General features: G+C 41.1%; 1 protein-coding gene across 5 annotated transcripts in view; it reads left to right on the top strand.

The window, feature by feature from the left end:
* Positions 1–13,142, top strand: part of PTPRC (protein tyrosine phosphatase receptor type C) — a 97,222-nt gene extending 84,080 nt beyond the window's left edge. For all 5 annotated transcript variants that reach the window (XM_066379878.1, XM_066379877.1, XM_066379876.1 and 2 more), the window contains 5 exons: positions 741–875; positions 1,517–1,639; positions 1,839–2,017; positions 10,418–10,553; positions 12,101–13,142. In XM_066379878.1, coding sequence (XP_066235975.1) covers positions 741–875; positions 1,517–1,639; positions 1,839–2,017; positions 10,418–10,553; positions 12,101–12,364 — 837 coding nt within the window. In that variant the 3' untranslated portion in view covers positions 12,365–13,142. The remainder of the gene's footprint in view (positions 1–740; positions 876–1,516; positions 1,640–1,838; positions 2,018–10,417; positions 10,554–12,100) is intronic.
* The last annotated feature ends 495 nt before the right edge of the window (positions 13,143–13,637 follow it).

Below are 13,637 nucleotides of genomic sequence, written 5' to 3'. Positions count from 1 at the left end.
TTAATGATGGGCTATTGTAGGAATGTGTAGACATCAATAAAGTGGAGACATAAGGAAGAGAATTTGAAATGCTTATGTAATTTCCTTTTACAATCATATTAACCTTTTTAGGGGGGAAAAAGGCATTTTTGGAAGGGATAACTAGGTAGTATTGTAGGCTATGTTCTGAACTTGATATTACATTATTGGCTAAGTATTAACTTTAAATAAGTATTTTACATGTAAATATTACATTATTTATTTGACCTAAGCATCTTAATTTTTTTTTTTTTTTTTTTTTTTTTTTACAGAGACAGAGAGACTCAGAGAGAGGGATAGACAGGGACAGACAGACAGGAATGGAGAGATGAGAAGCATCAATCATTAGTTTTTCGTTGCGCATTGCAACACCTTAATTGTTCAATGATTGCCTTCTCATACATGCCTTGACCGTGGGCCTTCAGCAGACCGAGTAACCCCTTGCTCGAGCCAGTGACCTTGGGTCCAAGCTGGTGAGCTTTTTTGCTCAAACCAGATGAGCCCTCGCTCAAGCTGGTGACCTCGGGGTCTCAAACCTGGGTCTTCCGCATCCCAGTCCGACGCTTTACCCACTGCGCCACCGCCCGGTCAGGCGCATCTTAATATTTTTATGCAACAACTTTGATATAAATATTAAGTGACTGTATTTCCAAATTGTTATTTTCAGAATCCACTGCTCTGGTCAGTCAGCAGTAATAACAGTCCCACTTTTTTTTTTAAAGAGTTATTGGAAGCCTGAAGTAATGATTGCTGCTCAGGGACCCCTAAAGGAGACCATTGGAGACTTCTGGCAGATGATTTTCCAAAGAAAAGTCAAAGTCATTGTTATGCTGACAGAGCTGAAGAATGGGGACCAGGTTTGCACTTTGCATAATCTTTTATTTTAACCCTTCTGTCCTAAAAGATCACTGTCCGTCCTTGGGCAACTTATTTGATTGCGATACCCAAGTCTTGTTGTTCCCTCTGTCATACAATGTCATTTGCTCATGCTGACCGTCAGTTGTCCATGAGGTGGCCTCCAGAGTCCTGTGTCTGATTCTGAGTCTCCCCTCCTGCACACCGCTCACAAGGCATCTAAGGCTGACGGACCCAGAGTCACCTTGCTAAAACAACGAAAAATAGCCCCATTTTCCTTATTTCCTTCAACATAAAGACCAGACTCCTCAGTCTAAGACGTAAGACCCTTGATGATCTGGCCCCTTGCATCTGTCATCCCATTTTCCTTCTATGTCTGTGTTTCCCATACTTCTCACTCCAGACCTGTAAGTTTACTGATGGAATCTTAACACCCCATTTCCCTTGTCATCACCAAGTCCTCATTCACCACCATCCTGTGCCTGTCGTGGTTGGCAGCTGTGAGCAGCTTCCAATTTTAGAGCACGATTAGAAATGTTAACTTGAATGGAACAGAGGGAAGGGGACCGAGAAGAGAGGCAGACAGATGAGCGACAGGGAGCACGTGCGTAGGGGTTGCCGAGCCCGGTTCCCTCTCACCCAGGAGGCCTGTGCGCAGTACTGGGATGAGGGAAAGCAGACGTTCGGGGATGTGGAAGTTGAGCTGAAGAACACCTCCGTGTCATCGGTGTACACCCTCCGTGCCTTTGAACTGAGTCATTCCAAGGTACAGCAACAATTTTTGTGGTGCCCATCTCTGGTGTCTAAATAACCTGGCGTAAAAAATAAAAATGAGAAATTGACATGCATTACTCCATGAAAACAAAGCAACTGTCTCTCTCTGTCAGTGAGCGCGATGAGAGTTGTGGTGACGGGAACATGACCGTCTGGTTACTCAGTGTGTGCCCTTCCCCACCTGCTTTCAGAGGAAGGAGCCCCGGATGGTGTACCAGTACCAGTACAGTCACTGGAAAGCAGAAGAGCTTCCCACAGAACCCAAAGAACTGGTCTCTATGATTCAAGACCTCAAACAAAAACTGCCCAGCAGGAACTCCACGGAAGGGAGCAAGCATCACAAGGCTGTGCCTCTCTTGGTTCACTGCAGGTGGGTGAGGCTGGAGTAGATGTGCTCTAAAAATCATCATACCTTTCCACTTCCTGTTAACATCTACTTATCTGGACAGAGAGAATGCATGGCCACACACACGGCCTCACAGGGAGTCAATGATGTTCTCAGGTAGCATAACTGTTATACACATAGAGTAGCAACATTGTCATAATGCAGTCATGTTAGGCTGCACTCCTTTGCACCAGTATCACCTTTGAGTCCCCAGGGCCTAAGACTGAACCTGGAATGTCATAGGTCCTAAAAAACAAAAATGACCAAATGGGAGGATATATGAACAGACAGATGGGTGGGTATTATGTCTGATTTATACTTATAGGCATCAACCCAATTAGCAGGTATCAATAGAGTCTAGAGGACTGGATGCTGTGTCCTCAGTAAACATGTGACATAAAGTAACAGAAATCTTAATGCTTAGCAACTTTGATTTTAGACCTATCAGCTGATTTTCTAAACTGACCCAAAGGCAAAAATTTTAATATTAAGTAATACTTCATTTTTATTAATTAGCTATGCAGACCGTTAATTTTCATCTGTGAAAGATGCCTACCTAAGCCACCTTAAATAAGAGATATTGAAAGAAGGAGGCAAATTATAAAATGTTTTACATAAAATATTAAAGTAAATGGAGAAATGGGTAACTCCAGAGAAATGCTTTAAGAGTTTTTTTCATAATAACAAAGCCTCGTTATTATTATCAGAATAGTCTAGAATCGCACCCTTAGAGATATACTACTTTTCAGGATTTATTTGAGTTCTCAGAGGTGACATTTATGTGGAAAGAAATCTGAAGAAGGGAAATGTAAGCTTTTTAAACAGTACGTGTGACTCAGGATGTGGCTAAACACCGATGGTATGTTACCTAGTTATGCACAATAAACAAACCTTGCTAATAATACATTCTTTAAATTCTATATTTATTGTAATCTAACACATCTCTCACGTGTTAGTAAATCATTTGGTTGCTCACTTTTTTTTCTCTTTATTTAAAAAAAATTTTTATTATTATTAATTTTAATGGAGTGACATTGATAAATCATGGTACATATATGTTCAGAGAAAACATCTCCAGGTTATTTTGACATTTGACTATGCTGCATTCTCATAACCCAAAGTCCAATTGTATTCTGTCACCTTCTAACTGGTTTTGTTTGTGCCTCTCCCCTCCCCTAAACCCCTCCCACTCCTCCCCCCCACCCCGTAACCACCACACTGTTCTCCATGTCTCTGGGACATTTTTATGGAATCATATAGTTATTAGTTTGTATGGAATCATATAGTTCTTAGTTCTTTCTGATTTACTTATTTCACTCAGTATAATGTTATCAAGGTCCATCCATGTTGTTGTAAATGATCCAATGTCATTATTTCTTATGGCTGAGTAGTACTCCATAGTATATATGTACCAAAGCTTTTTAATCCACTTGTCCACTGTTGGACACTTGGGCTGTTTCCAGATCTTTGCTATTGTAAACAATGCTGCCATAAACATGGGGGTGCATTTCTCCTTTTGAAACAGTGCTATGGTGCTCTTGGGGTATATTCCTAAAAGTGGGATAGCTGGGTCGAAAAGCAGTTCGATTTTTAATTTTTTGAGGAATCTCCATACTGTTTTCCACAGTGGCTGCACCAGTCTACATTCTCACCGGCAGTACAGGAGGGTTCCCTTTTCTCCACATCCTTGCCAGCACTTATTCTGTATTGTTTTGTTGATGAGCACCATTCTGGCTGGTGTGAGATGATATCTCATTGTAGTTTTAATTTGCATTTCTCTAATGATTAGTGATGTTGAGCATTTTTTCATCTGCCCATTGGCCATCTGAATGTCCTCCTTGGAGAAGTGTCTATTCATTTCTTTCGCCGATTTTTTGATTGGATTTTTTGTCTTTCTGGTGTTGAATTTTACAAGTTCTTTATAAATTTTGGTTATTAACCCCTTATCAGATGTATTGTCGAATATGTTCTCCCATTGTGTAGTTTGTCTTTTTATTCTGTTCTTATTGTCTTTAGCTGTGCAAAAGCTTTTTAGTTTGATAAAGTCCCATTTGTTTATCCTGTCTTTTATTTCACTTGCCCGACGAGATAAATTGGCAAATATATTGCTGCAAGAGATGTCAGAGAGCTTACTGCCTATGTTTTCTTCTAAGATGCTTATGGTTTTATGGTTTACATTTAAGTCTTTTATTCATTTTGAGTTTATTTTTGTGAATGGTGTAAGTTGGTGGTCTAGTTTCATTTTTTTGCAGGTAGCTGTCCAATTCTCCCAACACCATTTGTTGAAGAAGCTGTCTTTACTCCATTGTATGCTCTTACCTCTGTTAAATATAAGTTGTACATAAAGGTGTGGGTTTATTTCTGGGTTCTCTGTTCTGTTCCATTGATCTATATGCCTGTTCTTATGCCAGTCCCAGGCTGTTTTGAGTACAGTGGCCTTGTAGTATAACTTGTTATCTGGAAGTGTGATACCTCCCACTTTATTCTTCCTTTCAAGATTGCTGAGGCTATTCGTGATCTTTTTTGGTTCCATATAAATTTTTGGAATATGTGTTCTATATCTTTGAAGTATGTCATTGGTATTTTAATTGGTGTCACATTAAATTTATAAATTGCTTTGGGTAAAATAGACATTTTAATGATGTTTATTCTTCCTAACCAAGAGCACGGTATATGCTTCCACTTGTTTGTATCTTCCTTGATTTCTTTTATCAATGTTTTATAATTTTCTGAGTACAAGTCTTTAATCTCCTTGGTTAAATTTACTCGTAGGTACTTTATTTTTTTTTGGTTGTAATAGTGAAGGGGATTGCTTCCTTAATTTCTCTTTCTGACAGTTCATTGTTAGTGTATAAAAATGCCTCTGATTTCTGAGTATTAATTTTATATCCTGCTACCTTGCTGAATTTATTTATCAGGTCCAGTAGTTTTTTGACTGACACTTTGGGATTTTCTATATACAGTATCATATCATCTGCAAATAATGATAGTTTTACTTCTTCTTTTCCAATTTAGATGCCTTTTATTTCTTCTTCTTGTCTGATTACTGTGCTAGGACTTCCAGAACTCTGTTGAATATGAGTGGTAAAAGGGAGCACCCCTGCCTTGTTCCTGATCTTAAGGGGATTGCTTTTAATTTTTGCCCATTGAGTATGATGTTGGCTGTGGGTTTGTCATAGATGTTCTTTATCATATTGAGGTATGTTTCCTGTATTCTCACTTTGCTGAGAGTTTTGATCATGAATGAGTGCTGGATTTTATCAAATGCTTTTTCTGCATCTATTGAAATTATCATGTGGTTTTACTCCTTCCTTTTGTTTATATGATGAATCACATTGATTGATTTGTGAATATTGTACCAGCCTTGCCATCCCAGAATAAATCCCACTTGATCATGAAGTATGATTTTTTTTCATATATTGCTGGATCCAGTTTGCTAATATTTTGCTGAGGATTTTAGCATCAAAATTCATCAGGGATATTGGCCTATAATTTTCTTTTTTTGTATTGTCTTTGCCTGGTTTTGGAATCAGAATTATGCTTGCCTCATAAAAGGAGCTTGGACATCTTCCTTCCTCTTGGATTTTTTGAAATAGCTTGAGAAGGATAGGAATTAGTTCTTCTTTGAATATTTGGTAGAATTCACTTGTGAAGCCATCAGGCCCAGGACTTTTCTTTGTTTGGAGTTCTTTGATAACGGTTTCGATCTCATTTGTTGTAATCGGTCTGTTTAGGTTTTCTGATTCTTCCAGGTTAATTTTTGGAAGATTGTATGTTTCAAGGAATTTGTCCATTTCATCTAGGTTGTCTAGTTTTTTGGCATACAGTTCTCCATAGTATTTTCTTACAATATTTTGTATTTCTGTTTTGTCAGTTGCTATTTCTCCAGTCTCAATTATAATTTTATTTATTTGAGTCCTCTCTCTTTTTTTCTTGCTGAGTCTGTTTAAAGGTTCATCGATCTTCTTTGCCTTTTCAAAGAACCAGCTCCTGGTTTCATTGATCCTCTGTATTGTTTCTTTAGCCTCTGTGTCATTTCTTTCCATTCTGATCTTTATTATTTCCTTTTTTCTACTACCTCTGGGCTTTACTTGCTGTTCTTTTTCTAGTTCTTTTAGATGCTGTGTCAAGTTGTTTATTTGAGCTTTTTCTAGCTTCTTAAGGTATGCCTGTAATGCTATGAACTTCCCTCTCAGGACTGCTTTTGCTGTGTCCCATAAATTTTGAGTTGATGTATGCTCATTATCATTCGTTTCTAGGAATTTTTTAATTTCTTCTTTGATCTCATTCTTAACCCATTCTTTATTTAATAACATGCTATTTAGTTTCCAAGTGTTTGAGTATTTTTCAGTTCTTCTGTTGTGGTTGATTTCTAGTTTCATGCCATTGTGATCAGAGAAAATGTTCGATATAATTTCAGTGTTCTTAAATTTGTTGAAACCGCTTTTGTGCCCTAACATATGGTCTATTCTAGAGAATATACCATGAGCACTTGAAAAGAATGTATATTCTGCTGCTTTAGGGTGAAAGGTTCTGAAGATATCTATTAAATTGAGTTGATCTAGTGTGTCCTTTAAGTCTGCTGTCTCTGTTAATTTTCTTTCTTGATGATCTATATAGGGATGTTAGTGGGGTATTGAAATCCCCTACTATTATAGTATTGCTGTTGATCTCGCCCTTTATATCCATCAAAGTCTGCTTTATATATGATATTTAGGTGCTCCTATATTAGGTGCGTAGATATTTATAATGGTTATATCTTCCTGTTGGATTGCTCCCTTTATCATTATGTAATGACCTTCTTTATCTCTTACTATAGCCTTTGTTTTAAAGTCCATTTTGTCTGATATAAGTATTGCTACCCCAGCTTTTTATTCATTTCCATTTGCGTGAAATATTTTTTTCCATCCTTTTACTTTCAGTCTATGTGCATCTTTTGTTTTAAGGTGTGTCTCTTGTAGACAGCATATGTATGGGTCCTGTTTTCTAATCCACGCAGATACCCTGTGTCTTTTGATCAGATCATTTAATGAATTTACATTTAAGGTTATTATTGATATGTAGTTGTTTATTGCCATTTTATTCTTTATAGCTGTATTCCTCCTTTGCCCCCTTTGAACAGTACCTTTAACATTTGTTGTAGCACTGGTTTGGTTGTAGTGAATTCCTTGAGCTTTTTTAGTCTGGGAAACTTTTTATTTCTCCTTCAATTTTAAGGGATAGCCTTGCTGGTTAAAGTAGTCTTGGTTGTAGGCTCTTGTTCTGCATTACTTTGAATATTTCTTGCCATTCCCTTCTGGCCTCAAGTGTTTCTGTTGAGAAGTTGGATTTCATTCTTATGGGGGCTCCTTTATAGGTGACAGCCTTTTTTTCTCTAGCAGTTTTTAATATTTTCTCTTTATCACTTAGCTTTGGTATATTAATTATGCTGTGTCTTGGTGTAGATTTCTTTGGGTTTCTCTTTAATGGAGTTCTTTGTGCTTCTTGAACTTGTGAGATGTTTTCCTGCCTTAATTTAGGGAAGTTTTCAGCTATGATATGTTTGAACAAAGTTTCTATCCTTTGTTCTTTCTCTTCTTCTTCAGGAACCCCTATGATGTAGATGTTATTTCTCTTCATGTTATCACAGAGCTCTCTTAGAGTTTCCTCACACTTTTTGAGTCGCTTTTCTTTTTTCTGCTCTGCTTCCATGCCTTCATTTATCTTGTCCTCTAACTTGCTGATTCAATCCTCAGCTTCATCCATCCTGCTTTTAATTCCTTCTATTGTGTTCTTCATTTCTGATATTGTATTTGTCATTTCTGACTGATTCTTTTTTATTATTTCAATGTCCTTTTTTATATTTGCTATATCTTTATTTAGGTGTTCATAATGACCATCTATTGTTATTCTAAGATCTTTGAGTATCCTAACAATCGTTATTTTATTTTATTTTTTATTTTTTTCTCCTTTTTTGTACTTTTCTGAAGCTGGAAACTGGGAGAGACAATCAGACAGACTCCCACATGTGCCTGACTGGGATTCACCCGGCACGCCCACCAGGGGCGACGCTCTGCCCACCAGGGGGCGATGCTCTGCCCCTCCGGGGCATCACTCTGCCACGACCAGAGCCACTCTAGCGCCTGGGGCAGAGGCCAAGGAGCCATCCCCAACGCCTGGGCCATCTTTGCTCCAATGGAGCCTCCGCTGCGGGAGGGGAAGAGAGAGACAGAGAGGAAGGAGGGGATGGGGGTGGAGAAGAAAATGGGCGCTTCTCCTATGTGCCCTGGCCGGGAATCAAACCTGGGTCCCCTGCACGCCAGGCCGATGCTCTACCGCTGAGCCAACCGGCCAGGGCCATAACAATCGTTATTTTAAACTCTGTATCCGGTAATTTGGATATATCTGACTCATTCAGTTCCTTTTCCAGGGATTTCTCTTGATTCATTTGTGTTGCATTTCTCTGCCTTTCTATTTTGTCTGTGTATAAGAAGGTTTTGGCCACTGGAGTCCACTGGGTGTGGCCTCTGTGTTCCCTAGATGTGGTCTGTCTGCAGGCCCTCCACCCCCTCTGCTGCTGCTGCCTAGGGCAATTGAGTATGGGCATTGCTGGTGCCAGCCCACTGGGGCTGTTGCTGTGGTTTCTGCCTCTCCTTCACAGAAGGGGCTGTGATCACGTGCCTGGGTGTACAAGCCTTGGTGGCCTCAGCCTTCACCCACCCCTGCGGGTGGGGTTATGAGCCATGCCAAGCTGCAAACCTTTGGCCTTGAGTGCAGGGTTGAGCACCTTTGCTGTGGGTCTCCGCCTGACTCCGGGCTTTCGCTCCACCCCCCAGGAGGAGCTGGCTCCTGTGTTGGGCCTCAAGTCATGGGCTGGGTGAGGTTGTGTGCCCGTGTTTTTGCTCAACACCAGGTCTCCACCCCTTCCAGGGCTCCTGCCCTTCCCCCATGGCTGGATTGCAGGCAGCCAGCAGCTGAACAAGGGATAGAAACCTTCACGTGTCCCCTCCGCCCTGGCAGGGCAAGACTGATCTTAAACCTGGACCTCAATCATGGCCGCCGGCTTCTGCCCTTGCAGACAGAACTGCACTTCTGCGTCCCACCACCTCCCGCCCTCCAGCGAGCCCTCAGCTGTGTGGGTGGGGGCACTGTAGCTCAGACTCTAACACTCAATACTGTAGTCCCGAAAGCTCCCTCCTTCTAAGCAACTCTGCTCTGAGTGCTGCGGAAGAGCTTGTTTGGCTGGTGTCCTACTTCCCTTTGCTGGTATTGCTGTTTCCAGGGGTAATATTTGCTTCAGGTTTGGGGAGTGACTCAGCCCAGGGGTTAGGGTGGCTGTCCCTCAAAGTGTTTCTGCCTGTACCTCCTAGAGTACACTTTTTTCCCACTGCTCTGTTTCTCTCCTCTCTCCCATCCCCCGGAGCCCTGGGTGAGTGGTTGTGAGAGAGGTTTTCTGTGCATTCCCTTTAAGAAGAATCCTGAGAAAATCTGTCTCTTTCTCACAAACAGTATCCTGACTTGTTTTGCAGCTAAATACTGTCTAAATATGTCTCTTCTAGGCTTTGGAGCTGCAGGCTGGGGCTTTGGTTCTAGGGCTCAGGACTCGCCCCTCTCTGCTAAACTCACTTCCCACTGCGCAAGTGTCTCTGGGCTGCTGTTCACCCCCAGGCAGCCCTCTCCACATTTCCGCTTTTCCTACTAGTCTCGGTGTGGCTTCTTCAGTGTTCCTTGGTTGAAGAGTCCTCTTAGTTTAGTCCAAAGTTGGTTTTTCCAGATGATGGTTATTAAAATTAAGTTGTAACCCACTTTGGTTCTAGGAGATGGAAGTTGGTACGTCCGCCTACTCCATTGCCATCTTGTCGCCCTCCTGGTTGCTCACTTTTTAACAAATAATTCCACCAGTACATTTTTTTCTATGGATGCAAAAGTGAAAACATTTGGAAAAAGCAGTAGAGAGGCAAAAGGGAGGAGAAAAGGCACGTGGTCAATCAAGTAGCTTACAAAATATCAGTTCCAGTATTTCCGGCACTGTTAGCCACTAGCTATGACTGTAACGTCCCTAAATCTTGGTGCCTTCACCCATCAAATTGGCATTGCCATATCTGTCCCAACAACTCCAACATGTAAATAACAATTCATGATTACCTGTAAAGAACTAAACAGAAGACAGTATATTTTTAAAAGCCTGAGACAAATTTTTTTCTAAACTATAGGATTATTATATTCCTCCCAACATTCATTTAGCATATATATGTATATATTTGGCCCTCAAGAGATTGGACTACAATAATATAATAAACACAAAGTGAAGACAATGTTATCTCTGTTTCAATTTTTATTCTACTATTGTATTTGCCATAAAATGTAGAATGATTTTATTTTTTAAATCTTTTCTCCCATTTATAGAGATGGGTCTCAGCAAACAGGAATATTCTGTGCTTTGTTGAATCTCTTGGAAAGCGCGGAAACAGAAGACGTGGTCGATGTGTTCCAAGTAGTGAAATCTCTACGCAAAGCCAGGCCAGGAATGGTCTCTACCTTTGTAAGTTTATCTCACCTTTTAACGTGTTTTGTATATTTATTTTGACAGTTTCTTCTCCCTCCACCTCCCCTCTCCCCTACTTGTCTGTGCACTTTTCCCTTCCTGCTTTCTTTTCCATTTTTTACATGATAACTCATGTGGAATTATTCTCAATGTAATGAGAGCTAATTAGAGTCCACCTGTGGTTTGTCATGGCCGTGCAGGAGGAACATTTCTCTCAAAGCTCATGAATTTGCTCATTCCTCCCACCTGTCATCCTTTGTCATTTGGTGAGATTTAAGAAGGACAGCAGCAAAGAGCCAGACCTCTTGGGGTCCAGGGTGGGAACTGGTATAACTCGTCTTCCTCTGCATTTCATTTCCTAAACAAGTCACAGGCCAGCTCAGGTGCCAGGGGCGGGGCGCTGGGCTCTGCCTCTTGTCCAGAGGGCCTGCAAAGTCACATGGCAGAGACGTGGAGACAGAGAGGAGGATACGTGTGGCGTTTCTGTCACTGCAGGTGATAGTCCTGGAATTAGTCACTACTCACAATGTAAGCTTCACTACTCATTCAAACACATGCAGTTTTTTGTTTTTTTGTTTGTTTGTTTGTTTGGTTGGTTTTTTTTTTTTTTTTTGTATTTTTCCGAAGCTGGAAATGGGGAGAGACAGTCAGACAGACTCCCGCATGCGCCTGACCGGGATCCACCTGACATGCCCACCAGGGGCGACGCTCTGCCCACCAGGGGGCGATGCTCTGCCCATCCTGGGCGTCGCTATGTTGCGAACAGAGCCACTCTAGTGCCTGAAGCAGAGGCCACAGAGCCATCCCCAGCGCCCAGGCCATCTTTGCTCCAATGGAGCCTTAGCTGCGGGAGGGGAAGAGAGAGACAGAGAGGAAGGAGAGGGGGTGGGGTGGAGAAGCAGATGGGTGCCTCTCCTGTGTGCCCTGGCCGGGAATCAAACCTGGGACTTCTGCACGCCAGGCCGACACTCTACCACTGAGCCAACCAGCCAGGGCCAACACATGCAGTTTTTAATTGTTCGAGACTGAGCTTGCATATATTGATTTTCAAAGTGTATTAAAAAAGCCTACTAAGTAGTCTTGCCATTCAGAGTTTTCACTGTGAGTGTAAGGAAACAGCAGATATTTATTCAACAACATAGTAAGTCCAGTGACAGAGAAATCCTAAGATGAGTGTGAATGAGGACACTTTTTAACCTGTGGGGATCAGAATAGGCTTCCTAGAAAAGGTGACTTCTGCTCTGAGGTTAGCTCATGTGTCCATTTTAGCCAAGAAATTAGGTTCCAAATTTGGCATGAAGAATGTGTGGGAGTGAGACCACACGGCCCGGGAGGGGATGAACAACTATCAGGGGAGGCCACCAGGTAAATTTTGAAGCGTCTCCTGCAGCCCACCCTTTAGAACCGCTAAGGACAGTCAGCCACCTGAGATGTTCATTTCCATGAAAATGCAGAAAATGGGCGTTCTGTTACCTAGGACTGCCACAAGGGCGCCAGGGCCCGGAGCTTCCTTTACAGAATTTCTTGCTTCTTTCCTACGCTAGGAGCAATACCAGTTCCTGTATGACGTCATTGTGAGCACCTACCCTGCCCAGAATGGACAAGTCAAGAAGAGCTCCAACCAAGAAGATAAAGTTGAGTTTGATAATGAAGTGGACAGGGCAAAACAGGAGGCTAATTGTGTTAGTCCACTCGGTGCCCAGGGAGGAAGCAAAGAGGAGGAAGGTCTGAAACCCACCACTGGCCCTGATGGGGCAGAACATTCGGCCAACGGTCCAGCGAGCCCGGCGATGACCCAAACTGCATGAGGAAAGACAGGAATGGAGCTGGCTCAGTACCTCACGTTATATGTTGTTCCTATTTTCTACAAGTAGTGGGGATTCATGGAATGCCTCGGATCCAGTTTTGTGGAGCTTCTTCTATTTTATGACTATAGAGGATATTTAAGAAAATTTTGTACAGTCTCAGGTGTATCATTCACCCAGAAAACCTCTTTGTACTCTGTGTGCACATATGCGTGTGTGTGTATGTGTGTAAAAGAGCAAGAGAGAGCAGGGGGGTGATTTCAAATGCATCTAAGTGCTATTGGCAATCTTTGCCTTTTTTTATTACTGGAACTTGCAGCCTTTATTTTATATATATATCATAAATTGCATTTGGGTTCTGAGGCAGAAGTGGGGGTCACGGGGAGCAGAGGGACAGCTGTTAGAGGGAAGGGGGATGAGGGGATGGGATCAGAGAAGATGGACAGATTAGTGAAATGATATATACATAACACAGAGATACAGATAACAGGAGAGCAAATCCCAGAGGGAAGGGGGGAATGAGTTAGGGGAAGGGGCCAAAGGGGGTATAAATAGGGACGCAGGGAGGTCGGGGGCTGAGGGTGTTATATTCATGGGACACTTGAATTCATCTCAACACCATACATTAAAATAAAAAAAAAAGAATAACATGTATGTTTCTAGAATGACCTGAAGATGTCCTCCTTGTTCTACCCATATAGATTGTATGGTTTACCACTGTTCTTCTATTAATAGAAATAGGCATATAAGTAGTAAGTATGTGTATAGTTTCTATAAGAAAGCTATCTAAAATAAGAGTTGGAAGCCGTGGAGTCCATGTGTTAGCATTTAGTGTAGTCTCTCTTCAAGCTTATTTAATCTAATTTAAAATTTCTAGCACGCCTATCTCGGTACCAGAGGTGTTTACATTTTGTGACAAAGATTATTCTTTGTATAATATGTGAACTTCATGGCTTGATCCTTTTGACCCAAATTATGTTTGTTAGACTTTATCTTAAATAAACATCTTTAAACAAATGCAGTATTTGTATTAAATCCATAGAATAAAAATAGAATCATGCAAACATATACCTGTGCTAAATATTTACATATGAAACCTAATATAGCTATTTTTATGAGACATATAGTATTGCAGTATCTGTGTATTTTTCCATTTTCTTTCTGAAGTGCTCTTACTTTGAATTTCTCAAATGCTTAGATTGCTTTTTACCAGGAATTGATATGAGTAATCTTAATAAATTTTAACCATGATCTTTTCTTGTCCATAAAATAGTAT

This window comes from Saccopteryx leptura, chromosome 1 (genome assembly GCF_036850995.1).
Source record: "Saccopteryx leptura isolate mSacLep1 chromosome 1, mSacLep1_pri_phased_curated, whole genome shotgun sequence".
NCBI classification, from domain to species: Eukaryota; Metazoa; Chordata; class Mammalia; order Chiroptera; family Emballonuridae; genus Saccopteryx; species Saccopteryx leptura.
The sequence above is the reverse complement of the archived record's forward strand: the minus strand, read 5'-3'. Positions and strand labels throughout refer to the sequence as shown.